We start from the raw sequence: 16,553 nt of genomic DNA on the forward strand, positions 1-16,553 counted from the left end.
CTTCTCTCCCCACCCAATTTCACTCTCAATCCCCTCTAATCTCATTACAAGACCCACACGGTGGCCAAATACCATGGTCAACGCCACCGTCGGCGCTCAAAGACCATCACACCGCCGTCAAATCATTGAATAACAGGTCAATGGCGACTATTATTATTTCAACTAAGATCAAATCAACGCATCATTTTGGGGAACTCCGGTGCTGCTAATGATGGTTATGGTAATGGTGGTGACAACCTGTAAACAGGTTAGCGATGGCTTGAGATCTGTTTGAAAGGGTGGTGGTGGCAGCCTGTAAACAAGCCAACCTGATGATACCGATGCCGGTTTATGGTGTAGATGGAGGGATGTAGAGAGAGAGAGAGTACATGGGAGAGAGATCGGGTTCTAGAAGAGGGATGTAGAGCGAGAGAGAGAGAAAGAAAAAGAAAGGGGTTTTATGGATTTTTATTTAAGTTTTTTAATTTTGAAATTCTTGTTATGTTTGTATATTAAATGATTGTTTTGCCGTCATGTGCAAGAATATGCCATAGTTAACTAAAAATTTTTACCTGATTAATGTTAAAGGACGAAATGTGTAATGAGTTTTCCAAATAAAGGATTGTGACTGTAATTATTGAAGTTAGACTATCAACTGCAATTCGATACAAATATAAGGGACGGAATGTGTAATTTACCCAAAGATAAAAGGACTTTGAAACAAATACACAAAGTCCTCGTCCAGTCCACGTATTGTTTAAACTCATCATCGTCACTCCACGTCTCTCTCGCACATCGAATCACAAAACAAGCAAACGACTGCCATCAACGCTACCACCGGAAATCTCCAATCACAACCGTTCTCCGCTAGCAACTTCCAGATTTCAGCATCTGATGCTAGTTTATTCCGTATGTTTTGCTCTCCTTCGCTGTATACCTGTCTATTTCAGGTTACGATATCTGACTCTAGATGCCGATTTACTGTGTACTGAATTATGATTGTTCGACTCTATTCGTTCATTTTAAGTCGTCCAGGCTGTAGATCAGAAGAAAGTTCTAAGTAGAATTTGCGAGAAATAGGTTAGATCTGTAAATTGGGGGAAGTTTATCGGTGATCCTGTTATTAATTTGAACTACTGTAACTATTATCGCGTATAGTTATAGTTCTACGTGTAATAACCAATTGAGGAATTAGTTTTAATACACAGTTCAGTAATTTGGAATGTTAGGGTTTTGTTTGAGTGTTAGTATCATAGGTTTGACTTATTTTGACTTTCATAAGGCTTGAATTTCCACAATTTTTCACATTATAATATATACTACTGGAGTTTGGGATGTTACAATATAACGGGTGGTGAAACGGCATTAAGCGTTAGCTTTCTTCTCATAGTGCTTTGGAGGCTTAGGTAGATGCTGTTATAAGGAATTTTACTTTAAAACTTTATCAACCTTGTTTTTGTTGGCTCATGTCTTGATTTGCTAATAAAATAAGGTGAAATTGTTTATCCAACAAATATCACCATCTTATTGGATATGTATCTGGTTTCATTTATACCAATAATAGCTAACAACATGTGAGATGATGAACACGGCCTCTAAAAGTTTTGACAATACTAACAATACTTTTCATGAGATGCGAGCATGTTATAGATTGAAATTGTTGTCTTTTCTCGAAATTATAGGGTATTTCCGTCATCCAAGCATGTTTTTGGTCGGAATTGGTGGAATGAAACCTGGTCTTTAAAGTAGTTTCATTGTATGGTCGTCCTTAAATCCTTAATGAAATAAGGTGAATACTTGGGTGTCCTTCACATAGATTATCCCTTATATTATCTTTGTATGTATAAAAATAAGCGGGCTAACGTATAGTTGTAGACACAGGCCAACCAAGTATTCGAAAGCCAAAAATTAAACAATTTCAAAGGCCACCTAAGTATCAATTTGGTTGTGTTTATGTTGTTTCTGAAAAAAAATATCCTGAAAATTGTAAAATAAACTCCTAAGTTTGAATCTTTTTTCACATCTAAAGTTGTAAAATGATGAAAATTCTTATGAATTTACACACAAGAATCAACTATAGATGTTTTCTCAACACATAAATAGTTTCATTGGCGTTATCATTTTTCAAATTCTAGATGTAACATTGGCTTCACATATAAGGGCATTTTGTCATTCTACGGTTTTCTAGCAAAACGCTTGTCACAATACCAAATTGATACTTGGGCGCTGCTTAGAGTTTTTTCCCATAATAGTGTTGGTGGAAAAACTATTTACCAAAATAGTGTTGTTAGAAAAGTATTTACCAAAATAGTGTTTTTGAAGATTTTTTTTTTTATTCTCACTCCCAATTTAATTGGAAATATCTTTAAGTAATGTTATATAGTTTTAAAAATTATACTATACTGTTTTATTTATTGAAAATAAAATATTCGTCCACGGAAATATATCAACGACAGATTTGAGTGAATTTTCACTTTTTTGATTGAATAACTTAAACATGAATATGAGGGGGTAACTAAATGCCCTTTTGCTGACTATGCGGCCACGTATCGCTTCATGCTCAAGGGTGGGGCATTTGTTTCACTCACCACTACACAAAGGTAGGGTCTGAGGAGGGTAAGATGTAACAGCCTTACCTCTACCCCGTAGGAATAGAGAGGTTGCTTCCAGTGAGACCCCCGGCTCGATAGTAGTTTTGCATCAAGCCTTGGACATAAGGCACATAACATTCAACAATCGGGACAAAGACCAATTAGTGCAACACATGGTCTTAATAGATTAGGAGTGAGAAACAAAAAGAAAGTAATTTTCTTCTTAGATTCCAAAAAAAACATGATTAGATCAATAGTTATTTAATGAATAGGATTTATCCAATTAGATTAGGAGTGAGAAACAAAAAAATCTTTAAAAACACCATTTTGGTAAATACTTCTCTAAAAACACCAATTTGGTAAATGGTTTTTCCACCAACACTATTATGGGAAAAAGCTCGATGGCTTACTGCTTATGTATACATTATCCCAAAAGTAGAAGTTACAATGCAAGAAGTGATTTAAGGACAAATTTCTTCTATAAATCGAAAATAAAAGAAGTCGTTACAGCTTGTGCTTGAAAGAAAGATGCACTCAAATTTGCATGCTTACTTGTCTGCTTATGTTAAAGGGGCTAAAAAAGGCAAAATGGATGTCGAATCTGCGAAGCCAGAAGTGGATCTAGAAGCTTCTGTTGCTGTAGATAGCGGACATGATAATGTTGGACAAAATGCATCATCAAAGTTCTCTGCTTCTAGCCTAAGCACATGGGCCAAAAGTTTTAAACTTCCTCAATCTTTGAGCGGCACACAAGCTGAGTCGTCATCTGAAACTACTGGAAAATCATCTTTTGCGCGCTTGACTGGTGGGTTTGGGTTGCGGTTATCTCCAAAGGCTTCCCAACAAACTGATGATCCTGTTGAAGCTCCAAAATCACCACAAGCTGGCTTCATTGGGACCCTCACTAAAGGTTTTGTTGACACATCTAAAAGTGCAGCGAAGGCTGTGCAAGTAAAGGCTCGTCATGTTGTATCACAAAACAAGCGAAGATATCAGGTACTTTGTTTATGTTATCAAATTCTCATGAGTCAACTCTTTTAGTTATACTGACTTAGGTGCTAAATTAAGAAAATAGTAGACATGTCACCTAGCATTATTATATTATATATACATAAAAGTATAAAACTCCAGTGGGTCCACCTTAGTTAATTGGGAAGTAAACTTTACACCACCTCTTCTAGCCATAATAAACCACTAAATTGAATGTTTTGACTATTTTATCCTTCACCAATAAAAATCTTTCTTTAAAAGAAGTGGTGTGCCGTTTACTAATGATCTCATTAGTTAATTATATCGATTTAGGCTGTCAGAGGAAGATACAAAACATTTGCTATTCACTTTTTTGCAAAACTGATACAAAAGTAGATGAGTTTGATTTTTCAAACATATATAACCTCATTTTATATTATAAACTTTTGAAAAGATATATTTTAAAGAACCTTAATAATTTTTATCATTACACAACAAATAAGAAATTGGAAAAAGGGGAATTGTCTGAAAAGAAAATATTTTGGACATTTATTTTAATTTGTGACTAAAAAAAGATTTGAAAGAAAAGACAGGAAAAGAGCTTGTTGGGTCGTGTGTGACTGTGTTCTGGTAGGAGATAAAACGAAAAGTGCTGGAGGCTAAACCCCGGCCTCATTGATAGTTGATACTTTTAGACATATTTCTTAATACTAAAAGTGCTATTCATTTCAACCTTCATGTTATATAACTTATATTGATATAATGGTAGATTGGTAGATACATATATGATATACTCTTAGTGCTACTGATTCTAATAATGTGTGTATCATTTCCATAGATTACAATGGCATCATCTCATCAAAGAAGTATTGATTCTGGATTACCTATATAATTGATTTTACTTTATTTGTGGTTCCAGGAAGGAGGATTTGATCTGGATATGACATACATCACTGAGAATATAATTGCAATGGGATTCCCTGCAGGCGACATGAGTTCAGGTTTCTTTGGATACGTTGAGGTGAACATAAGCCATCTGTACTTTTGTGAAACATATGATTAGTATTACAACTGAAACTCCTTTTTTTCTATATAGTTTAGTTTAGACTTTTGATATTTTTTTTGTAGGGATTTTACCGTAATCACATGGAGGAAGTAATCAAGTTCTTTGAAACTAAGCACAAGGTAGCAAAATTTTCTTATGTTCTTTTTCTTGTAATGTTTGATCATATTATGGTTGCATAATGGCACAAGTATGGATAAGCCCAGATTTATGTAAATCTAGTAATATTTGGGCAAACTGCACGAAATAGAAACCAAACTTTAGACCTTTTTCTCAATTTTAGCAACCAACTTTAGGTTTTGCACAAAATAGAATCCAACATGCAATTTGTTACAAATGGTAAAAATCCACTTCATTTTAACCGATTTTGCCATGCAAATTGAAAGTAATTGGGCAAACAAGAAGAAATAGAAAGTTAGAAACAAACCCAGATTTTAGCAACCAACTATAAATTATGCGCAAAATAAAAACCAATGAACCTCATTTAACTGATTTTACTTGTAGATTTCTGATGTGGCACTGGTTGATAAGATCTTTGTCGCCATATCAGATTCCACATATGAAAAAAATGTTGTGTAAAAAGCTTTAAAATAATCTTTTTACATGTTCTTTTGAAATTGTAATTTAAAAAATAAATAACTGTAAATTCAGATTCCATATAAGCATCTACACATGCTTTTTGGAGAAAAAAAACAAGTAAAATGTTTGATATGGTTTTGGAAGGTTGCTATTAAGACTGAAATAGGCTTCGATGATCCAATGAACTATTAACTATAGTAGCTCACTTTCATGCTAAAAAGTTACCAGCTCGACATAAACTCCACTGATCAATAGCGCAATTATTTCAGGACAAGTACAAGGTGTACAATCTATGCTCTGAAAGGTTATATGATGCATCACTGTTTGAAGGAAAGGTATGTTCACAGGCTATTAACCTACATTGTTCATATGTTCATATTTTAACTTATGAAATCATGCCATTTTTTCAGTTTAAAATATCTGTTGCTAATATAGAACTGTAGTTGGTCAATTCACTAGCCTTTAACATAAATTTACTGATTTACTCACAGCCTCTATAGGTAGAAACTATTACCGGTTCAATTCTCGTGTTGTACCATTCTTTTACTAGAATAGCAAGTTTATTAAATCATGCTCTTTTGTCCATATTTTAATTTTATAGATGATTAATGTATTAGATGTCATTACAAATATTGTTCAAGCAAAAATAGTTGGAAGTCAATTCAACCTGTTTCATTTTTAGCCAAAATTTTGAACTTACCAGGAGACCCAAATCGATCCAGTTTTAGTTAAGTGAGTCATTATTGCCATCTCTATTCTTAAATTTTAGGACACTTTTTTTTTTATTATTAGTAGTAGAATTTCTCCACATCTCTGTCTCCAGGTTTCTAGAAATATTTTCTGTACTTCCTTCAGAAAACTATTGAAAATGTGCTAAAAAGAGTCAGAAAAATAAGTAATATACGGTATACCGCAATCAAGGGTGACGGTAGGTGGCGAAGTCGTCGGTGGATGATGATGGTGGGCACGGCTGCCGAAGAAGGTGGGCGGCAACAATCAAGACGGGCTTTGGTGGCGGTAGCCGAGGATGGTGACTCTGATTTGTGTGGTAGTGGGCTGAAAAAGTCGGAAAACTTTGGGAAACACTAACCAACTTTATGAAGGAAAAGTAACGAAAACAATGTTTCAATGCTTTCCAAACTGTAGTTGTGAAGTAGAATATGGGTTATTTATTTTACATGAAGTTTCTTTTGGAAAAAAAGCAATTTGAAAATGTTTTATGATTTTTCTGCTTTCCCTAAAATATATCCTGGAAAGCACCCTTAGATTTCTAGAACAGTTCTATTAAACACACCTTTAACTTTTCGTAATTTTCAATTGTGTAATGTGAGAGGATAAGTGGGGATGGGGCCTGCAGAACTGTGATGAGAAACGAAGTAGTTTGCCACTTTGGGTGATATTTGTGTGTCTAAATAGTCATATTTTGGGTGTCTAAATGTTTTATCTTTTAATCGCAGCTTGCTAGCTTCCCGTTTGATGACCATAATTGCCCTCCGATACAACTCATAATATCATTTTGCCATAGTGCCTACTCATGGTTAAAAGAGGACATAGATAACGTTGTGGTTGTTCATTGTAAGGCTGGAATGGCTAGAACAGGCTTAATGATCACAAGTCTGCTTCTATATCTGAAGGTATTGTTAAGTGTCTTTTTTCCTTTTTTTTCCTTTTTCAGGTATACATATAAAATGACGTGTTACGTTTTATTTCAGTTTTTCCCCACAGCTGAGGAATCTATAGATTATTACAATCAAAAAAGATGTATTGATGGGAAGGGACTTGTTCTTCCAAGTCAAATCGTAAGTTCAGTTTTGGAATTTCGATAATGTCTGAGATGGCGTTTAACGTTTTATTAGTTTATCTGAAAACCCACTGTTTTTTCCCATATAGAGGTATGTCAAATACTTTGAACGCGTTTTAACTCACTTCAATGGAGAAGATCAGCCTGGGCGCAGGTATGGCTTTTGGTTCATTTTTGAAATACGTTATATGAAGAAATATATAATGTTGACTTTAAAAGTCGTAAATCATAGAATAAATCTTTTGATTAAAAGTCAGTTTATGTTGTTCTTAATTGCTTATGAGTTTTATATTCTCTCACTGCTTGTAGGTGTATGCTCAGAGGAATCCGTCTTCATAGGTGCCCTTATTGGATTAGACCGGCAATTACCGTCTCAGATCATAATGGTATGCTATAATGTTAATGCAACCTTTTAGGTTTTACTTATGAGGTAAATTTAAAAAGAAAACCTAAAGGCTATAGACTTTCGTGAATTCACATTTCACATGAGTCTCTGGACTTTATGATTAAATCCAAAAAGTTATAAAACTTAACCAACAGGCCCTTTTATGCACAGACATACATTTTCTTTAAGTTCTTAATTTCTTATAAGGTTATGAACTTACATATGCGAAAGGGCATATTGATGTATATCAGAGAACGCAACGGCTAGAATTTGAATGAACGGTTCATCAACGGTCCAATGGGATACAGAATCACCACCCGATTCAAACCGAAGAGCGTCCTAAATTGAGTATTTGGGGTGCTAAACGGGTCGTGTTCGCAGGTTGGCGGGTTCAACCCGACCCGAACCCGAAAATTTTACACAAACCCGAACCCGACCCGAAAATCGTATCATACATAAGAACCCGAACACGACCCAAAGTTCCGTGGGTTGACCCGAACACGACCAGTTCAACCCGATTTTTTTTATTTTTTTTTTCTGAAATTAATATATTAAAATTAAGATTTACTTAGAAAACACAAATGTATATAATAATATCATATTTAAGTTATAAAATCTGTGTTAATTTCTCTTTTTAAGTTATAATCATTTCATAAAATACACACGCCATTTAATTTATGACATAAAATATATTTAAAAAAAATATATAATATAGTATAAATGTTTTAAACGGGTCAACCCGTTAACCTAAACGGGTTCATGGGTTCAACCTGAAACTGACCCGAACCCGTTTAGACTAAACCTAAACCCGCGAATTTCGTGTTAGGTTCGTGTCGGGTTTCCGGGTCGTGTCATAAATTCACGCCCCTATTGAGTATAATAGGATACAGAAAATCACCACCTCAACTCAAGTTTTAGGTTCCAAAGAATACCATCCAAGTACCTTGGATTTGCAATGGATATAAGCTTGTTAACTCGTAAAGGAGAAAACACAGCAACAAAATTGAATCATAAAACACCACCTCTCATTAATTAAAACAACCAGTACATATAAGAACAAATTCTACCTACGTCCTAATTCTAGGGAACATGAAAAAACTAACGTACAACTTTAAAAGCACAAAAAACAACTAGCCAAAGCTTAATGAAAATACATTAAATATAAAACTAAAAGTAGTGGGGATAACCCACACATGGTGGCGACGTGGGTACTGGTTGTATGATGAATCAATTTGAGCCCAACGCTCACTGGCCCATTCGTTCCACCTGGCCCATATATGGATGCTGACCCAGGCCCAATAAAATAAACGGCTAACTTGTTTAAATTGTTTTGGTTGTCCTTGCCGCTATCACATATCAGCTAGAAATAAAGTCTACGGGCCTTTTTTGTTGAGTTATTTTAAGTTTAGGGATTTATGTGCAAATCTAACAGAAGTCTGTAGAGTTCTTTTTTGAAATTTGCAGTTTTGCACTATAACTATGTGTGTTATTCTTCAACAAGATGCATGGTATTTTATACTAGTGATCTTTCTTTCCATGCAGGTGTTCTTTTTTCTACCAAGAAGCATTCTAGAACCAAGGATTTATCAGTATGTATCTTTAATGTTTCAATATGGATGTTTGTAAATTCTTTATGTTAATTCCTGATTTTATCATTCAGATGTTAAAGTCTGAATGCTATGAACTAAATTATCGACTATATAAGCACAGTGGCAATGATCAAGAATGCTAATTCTTAGGGTTTTACGATTTTGTTCAACTATGCAGCCAGAAGATTATTGGTTTGCTGCACCTAGAAAGGGTATAATGGTCTTTGCGCTACCTGGGGAGCCGGGCTTGACCGAATTATCTGGTGATTTTAAGATTCATTTTCATGACCGTCAAGGAGATTTCTACTGGTATGTCAAGTTAACTTTTCACTTGTCCCGTTTTAGTCCTTGTACTTTAGTATCATATGTAAAAAGCCAAACAAATTTATGATTACGACAGTAGTGAGTATTCACGCACACATGAATGTGAATAAAGCATAATACGAGCGTTAGAAACTACTTATCGTATCATCATCATCATCATACTCGGTAAATCCCACCAATAGCAAAGCTAAGTTAGGGTCTGAGGAGGGTAAGATGTAGACAACCTTACCTCTACTCCGTAGGAATAGAGAGGCTGCTTCCAGTGAGACCCCCCGGCTCGATAGTAGTTTTGCATCAAGCCTTGGACGTAAGGCACATAACACTCAACAATTGAGACAAAGGCCGATTAGTGCATGTACCCCCTTGTCTTTCAGCTATCAACGCCACCACACGATGCATGATTAATCATCTCCCTCTTTTAACGTTATTTTCACTTTTGCCCCCCGAGCGCCCACACATATATACATTATAGGCGCACTTTCACTTATCGTATATATTTACTATTTATTGCCATCTTCATTATTTTTTATTGTCGATTCTGTAGCTGGCTAAACACAACAATGATTGAGAACAGGACGATCCTAACCACCAATGATCTTGACGGATTTGATAAGGTACCCAATAACTGACCCGTTTACACCTTTTAAGTAGTTACACTTACATTTCGATCTTTCTATCGTGTTATCTGTAGAGGAAACTACCATCTCCAGGATTTCAAGTGGAGGTTGTGGTAGTCGACTACAACCCCGACGTTCAAGCAAAACCCCAAACTGAAAGTACAACTAAACCAGCTGAGGGTACAACACCAAATCCTCCCTCCGAAACCTCCTCAAGTATTCCTAAAGATGCTGGCAAAATTGAAAATTTGTCAAATGAGACCCAAAATCTCTCTCTAGATAATTCAGGGCCCAAACAGACTGATACCAAAACCAGTGAGCCCAAAGTGGGTAGTAAAACCGGTGGTGTAACATCGGGCTCGGGACTTGGTGGCCCAAGCCCAATTGGGGAGGTAAGTGATTTCAAGGCAATGGCTGCTGATGCATCTGTGTTCACTTTTGGAGATGATGAAGACTTCGAAAGTGATGGGGAGTAAGCGACTCCAAGATGTTGTACTTGTGGCTTTGATACTTGTACATAAGATGGACTTTAAAGAACTAAATTTGATGGTTTATTTGGTTCATTTAGAAACATCTAGCTCATCTACGGATTAGAAGTTATGCTAAGCAAATGCCACACAAATGTCCTGCGTGAGGCGGGGTTGTATGTGAAGAACATATACCAAACTGGACTCTTTGATATGTTTGTTCGTTTGATTTCACAGTTGAATAACATTGGAAGTGTTATGTTGCGAATGAACGTTTGTGTGTACTTTCGTTTTGTCATTTGATCTTTGATATGAATAATTCTGAAAAACTGGTTTCACAATTTTTTTGGTTTCATTGATTTTTCTGGTTGGTTCGTTTACGTTCAGTCCATTAGCTCGTAACCAACCAAAAAGATACTCCATTAGCTTGAAATTAGAGTTTTTTTTTGCAGTAATGGTGTTAAACTAATCCTGATTTTGAATACTGGTGTTGGAATGAAAAGTTTTGAAAAAATAAAAATAGGTATTATGCTTGTACCATAATCGTAATGTCAGAGTTGATGCCTAATGCGCTTGTATTACAAGGGCATTCCAATTAAACAAAATTCAATTTCGCCGGCGTAAGGTATATTCACCGGAGAAGACATTAAGACAGTCGCCAGAGACGGAACTTATCGCACAATCGCCGGAGAAGATATACAGTGACCGGAGAGATATAGTCGCCGGGGAGTTGATGTATGTGGGTTACGCTTGTTGAAGGTGATTATGACAACGCGTTTGTACGAAAAGCGACTCCTCTTTCCAAGGCTGAGTGTCTTTTGTTTTCTTGTGAAGGTTGAGTTTATTTTAAACATTGTATCGTAATATTTTGTTTTTTTTTATGCATGTGATGTATGATATTTGGAGGTTTCTCAATTTTTTTTATTTTAGTTTTTTTTACAATGTGCTTGTTAGTCAAACATAATCTATATGAATTGAGGACCATTTCTTTTTCTGTCCAAAAATGAAATCATAGCCTGTGTTTTTTTGAGAGATATTGTAGTCTTGCACATGGAATCAAGACATTTTTGAATATGGTCTCTGCACGGTATAGTGTTACTATTTTCATGAGATGACAAAAAATTAAATTGTGATATTAAAGAAATTAGACTCCAATAATTCTAAAGTCATTTTACTTATATATGTGCCTCCGTTATTAGCATTCATATTATCTTAGTGAAAGAAAACTTTTCAGTTCTTGTACCACCACATTTACCTATCATTGCAACTTTTCAATTCTTGTTTCATCTAGGCATGTGGAACTTTTTAAATTTTAGGACTTGTATTTGTATGGTCTTTTTAATTTATATATTTTGATTAGCCAGATCGTATTTACCTATTATTAGTTTGAAAAACCACCACCGGTGGCAATTTTTTGAAAGTTGAAATACTATCACCAGAAACAGCAAAAATGCTCGATGACCGGGTCATTACACCACACTCACGTAGTATATTCAAACAATAAGAACTAGCGGGCCGATCAAAGGTGTTACGACACACTAAATTACTCTCGAAAATCATCTTTTATACGTTTTTTTATTAAGTTAAACAACCAGGGGGCAACGTTGCGGCTCAATATCTCTCTACCAAACACAACAAGGTAAATGAGGGGGTCCTTACGTAGGCCTCACGTAATAGATTTAAGGGACTGACAAAACTGGCCCGATCAAAGGTGTTACGACGCACTAATTTGGCAATTTGCATTCAAAACTGGTTCCGCAAGCATATCACACAATCAATAATTATATTAAAAAAATAATACAAATTTTACTTTCTCCACCCACTTTCTTCTTCAAACAATTCTATTTTGAACTTTAGTCAACATGCTACCTGAACAAGCGTATCCCAAATAATAAATTGAACAAACGCTTTTCATACAAGCGTAACCAAAATATACAAGTTCTGGGTCTCCGTCGACTGTCTTGTCTTCTCCGTTGAATATACCTTACGCCGGCGAGATTGATTTTTATTTAATTGGGATGCGCTTGTACTACAAGTGCATTAGGCAACAAGTCTGACATTGCGCTCATGGTACAAACATAATACTTATTTTCAAAAACTTTTCATTCCTATATACCACCATCCAAAATCCAGATCAATTTAATGTTGGATCAGTTCTGTTTTAAACATAATGGAAAACATGAATAATACCTGTTACAGCAGATAACCCAGCAGAGAATCCAGTCAGGGATGCAGCCATCGAGTTAGTCATGATTGTTAGGATGATCTGGTTCCTCCTTAGGGTGTAAGTTATGATGGTGATGAAACCGAAACTAGGGTGAGAATCGGTTATGGGGAGAGAGACGATTTCTTTGATGTTATGAGGGTTGTGATTGTGTAATGTGTGTAACCTTTAAACTCTCTAATAAGCCCCTTATTTATACACCCAAGAGGAAACCCAATTAGTTAATAAGGGTAATATGGTCCATCAACAATTACCAACTAATTATTAATAGGTTAATAAATATATTTTGATCTAATATAATATAAATGATTATATAGGCTACAAGATTAAATATTACATTTATATATTTAATCTCACATTCTCCCACTTAGCCAAGTAATCATTTATCATGAGTATTAGGTAAGCCTGGCCAGGAGTTAACACTCATTTTAGCTTTAAACCAAGAACTATAGCAGAGAAATACAGCCGTTGAATCATCATTCGACTCAGGACCCCCATTAGTCATACTATAGCCTCAATTTAAAACCTAACAGTTACGATCAAAATATGTATAAGCCCTTTAGCGTCTGATTTGTATTTATATTTGTCTATATGTCATTACACCGGCAGAACATATGTTAGAGACATACAAAATCAAACTGAGGAAATTTTATTAATTAAAACATAAGGTAGTACAATATGCCATTAAACAAGGTCTTTAGTAAGTCCCATATTCGATACATGTTCTTCGAAAACTTTAGGTGGGAGACCTTTAGTCATCGGATCCGCTAGCATATCTTTAGTACTAATATACTCAATACAAAGATTATTTTCCTCAACTCGTTCACGTACGAACAAGTATTTTGTATCGAGATATAAACCAGCTCCAGTCGAACTGTTACTGTTCGAGAAACTAACGGCAGCTGAGTTATCACAGTAAAGCTTCAATGGTCTAGAAATGGAATTAACGATTTTGAGTCCAGTGATCAGATTTCTAAGCAACATTCCATGACAGGTTGCGTTGTAAACAGCAATGTATTCTGCCATCATTGTGGAAGTTGTAGTTAACTGTTGTTTATGACTCTTCCATGAGATAGGTCCGCCTGCTAACATAAAGATGTAGCCCGAAGTGGATTTCTTGTCATCTTTGCATTTGGCAAAGTCAGAATCAGAATAACCTACCACTTCTAAGTGATCACTTCTTCTATAAGTCAGTTTATAGTTTTTCGTCCCTTGCAGATATCTGAGGACCTTCTTAGCTGCTTTCCAGTGATCTAGGCCAGGATTAGTCTGATAACGGCCTAGCATTCCAGCAATATAAGCGATATCTGGGCGAGTACAGACTTGAGCATACATCAGGCTCCCGACTACTGACGCGTAAGGTATCTGGCTCATTTGCTCCTTTTCAACCTCTGTTGTCGGACACTGGAATGAACCGAAAACATCTCCCTTAACTACTGGAGCGACGGAGGGTTTGCACTGTTGCATGTTGTAACGTGTAAGGACACGATCTATGTAAGTCTTTTGAGAAAGTCCTAAGATCCCTTTGTGTCTATCTCGGTGAATTTCGATGCCAATGACGTAAGAAGCATCTCCGAGATCCTTCATGTCGAAGTTATGCGAAAGTAACCGCTTCGACTCATGCAACATGTCTAAACTATTACTTGCCAATAGAATGTCATCTACGTAAAGGACAAGTATAGTAAAGTTACTCCCACTCATCTTGAGGTAGGTGCATTGATCCACTTGATTCTTCATAAAACCTTGCCTCTTCATGACTTCATCAAACTTGAGATACCATTGACGTGATGCTTGTTTTAACCCATAAATGGATTTCTTCAACTTACAGACTAGATGCTCCTGACCTTCAGGTTTGAAGCCTTCAGGTTGTTTCATGTAAACATCTTCGTCTAAGTCTCCGTTAAGGAAAGCAGTTTTGACGTCCATCTGATGCAGCTCTAAATCAAAATGAGCTACTAGGGCCATAACGATCCTTAATGAATCTTTACGAGAGACAGGTGAAAACGTCTCTTGATAATCAATTCCCTCTTTCTGAGTGTAGCCCTTTGCAACCAATCTCGCTTTGTAGCGTTCAACGTTCCCATTCGGATCTAGTTTTGTTTTGAACACCCATTTACAACCTACAGGTTTGACACCGTTGGGTAATTCTACCAAATCCCAAACGTCATTTTTCTTCATGGATTCAAGCTCATCAATCATTGCTTTGTTCCATTCAGAAGACTGATCACTGCTAATGGCTTCATTATAAGAGATAGGATCATTGAGCTTTCCAGCATCCATTTCAGTCAGGTAGGTAATATAATCATCCCAATTAGTAGGCCGTTTTTGCCTAGATGACCTCCTGAGCTGATTTTCGGGTTGAGCGTTGTCTTGGTTTTGAGCGTTTGATGTGCCTTCGTTATGAGGTATAATGGGTTCTGGTTGTGGAGTTGGAGTTTGTGCAGTGGCTTCAGGTGCAGTTGCATGTGGTACAAGAGGAGTAAACGGAGTAATGGTAAGCGACGAGTCTCTCCCCCCCGCGTCTTGTACTTCTTGCAATTCTTCGTAAGGGTTAGTACTGCTCCCACTGACCTTGAAATCCTCCAGGAACGCAGCACGCTTGGTTTCAACAATACGGGTGACATGGGAAGGACAATAGAAACGATAACCCTTTGAATGATCAGGATACCCGATAAAGAAGCAGGTAACTGTTTTAGGGTCAAGTTTCCTTAGGAAAGGATTATATAATTTTGCTTCAGCAATGCAGCCCCATACTTTCATATATTTAAGACTCGGTTTCCTTCCTGTCCAAAGTTCATAAGGAGTTTTAGGGACAGACTTAGAAGGAACTCTATTGAGTATATGAACAGCTGCTTTTAACGCTTCAGTCCAGAGGAATAATGGTAAATTAGTGTTGGCTAACATACTGCGCACCATGTTCATAAGGGTACGATTTCTTCGTTCAGCGACACCATTCTGCTGAGGTGTACCAGGCATGGTGTATTGGTTCACAATCCCCTGGCCCTTACAAAACTCATAAAATGGACCAGGAGCTTGACCCACATCAGTATGTCTTCCATAATATTCACCGCCTCTGTCTGATCTCACAACTTTAATCTGACGATCTAATTGCTTTTCAACTTCAGCTTTATAATCTTTAAAAGTTGTAAGAGATTCAGACTTTTCCTTTATAAGATACAAGTACATGTAACGAGAATAATCATCAATGAAAGTGATAAATGAAGTATGTCCTGTGATGCCAGCGATTTGATAGGGACCACTAATGTCAGTGTGAATGAGTTCTAATAAATTAGAGCTCCTAGTGGCACCTTTCTTATTCGCTGATGTCATTTTGCCTTTAAGACATTTGACACATGTTCCAAAATCAGTGAAATCGAGAGGAGGTAAGACTTCATCCTTTACGAGACGATTTAATCGTTCTCTTGAGATGTGGCCTAAACGTTGATGCCACAACATAGATGAAGTCTCTAAGTCTCGAATTTGTTTCTTTTCCATCTTTGTGAGTGATTCATTAATATTATATGACAACAAAGATTTGGAAAAATTATCATCTAGTTCTAATCTATAGAGACCACCATCCAGAATGCCAGTACCATAAACAACGGAATCATAGAGAATAGAGAGTTTGCGATGACCATGAGAAACGACAAAACCGTCCATGTCTAACTTTGGTCCTGATACAAGGTTCCGAGTTACCTCAGGAACATATAAGGTATCATAAAGTTTAATACATAAACCAGTTTTCAAAAATAATTGTAATGTTCCTATGGCCTTCACTTCTAATTCCCGATCATCCCCAACTTTAAGTGTTCTTTGGTTTCTTCCCAGCTTCCGGATTGTAAGGAATCCCTGAAGTGAATTGGTTACATGAACCATAGAACCAGAATCAAACCACCAAGAATTAGCAGGAACATTTAAATTAAAGGACTCAAGTATCATGAAAAAATCGTTACCTTTCTTAGCCA

The 16,553-nt window shown here is 36.3% G+C and overlaps 1 protein-coding gene across 4 annotated transcripts; it reads left to right on the forward strand.

Annotated features, from left to right (window-relative positions):
• The first annotated feature begins 684 nt into the window (after positions 1-684).
• Positions 685-10,705, forward strand: LOC110938236 (phosphatidylinositol 3,4,5-trisphosphate 3-phosphatase and protein-tyrosine-phosphatase PTEN2A). Of its 4 annotated transcripts, none has more exons than XM_035988863.1 (14): positions 722-929; positions 1,662-1,768; positions 3,142-3,566; positions 4,459-4,560; positions 4,668-4,724; positions 5,451-5,516; positions 6,639-6,815; positions 6,894-6,980; positions 7,072-7,136; positions 7,292-7,368; positions 8,910-8,956; positions 9,135-9,265; positions 9,825-9,894; positions 9,972-10,705. In XM_035988863.1, the coding sequence occupies exons 3-14, from the start codon at positions 3,159-3,161 to the stop codon at positions 10,371-10,373; spliced, it is 1,689 nt and encodes a 562-aa protein (XP_035844756.1). In that variant the 5' UTR covers positions 722-929; positions 1,662-1,768; positions 3,142-3,158; the 3' UTR covers positions 10,374-10,705. The 4 variants fall into 4 exon arrangements, with proteins under 4 accessions (XP_022036383.1, XP_035844756.1, XP_022036385.1 ...); XM_022180693.2 differs by having other exon boundaries at positions 722-888; XM_022180691.2 differs by lacking the exon at positions 1,662-1,768 and having other exon boundaries at positions 685-888.
• The last annotated feature ends 5,848 nt before the right edge of the window (positions 10,706-16,553 follow it).

Source organism: Helianthus annuus, chromosome 4 (genome assembly GCF_002127325.2).
Source record: "Helianthus annuus cultivar XRQ/B chromosome 4, HanXRQr2.0-SUNRISE, whole genome shotgun sequence".
Lineage (NCBI taxonomy): Eukaryota > Viridiplantae > Streptophyta > Magnoliopsida > Asterales > Asteraceae > Helianthus > Helianthus annuus.

What these genes read in the sequence shown, in the direction of transcription:
- LOC110938236 (XM_022180691.2), top strand. Translation starts at nt 3,159, where the DNA reads ATGGATGTCGAATCTGCGAAGCCAGAAGTGGATCTAGAAGCTTCTGTT. An exon ending in AAAACAAGCGAAGATATCAG is followed by an intron (nt 3,567 to 4,458) that starts GTACTTTGTTTA and finishes TTGTGGTTCCAG; the next exon opens with GAAGGAGGATTTGATCTGGA. An exon ending in CGTCAAGGAGATTTCTACTG is followed by an intron (nt 9,266 to 9,824) that starts GTATGTCAAGTT and finishes TCGATTCTGTAG; the next exon opens with CTGGCTAAACACAACAATGA.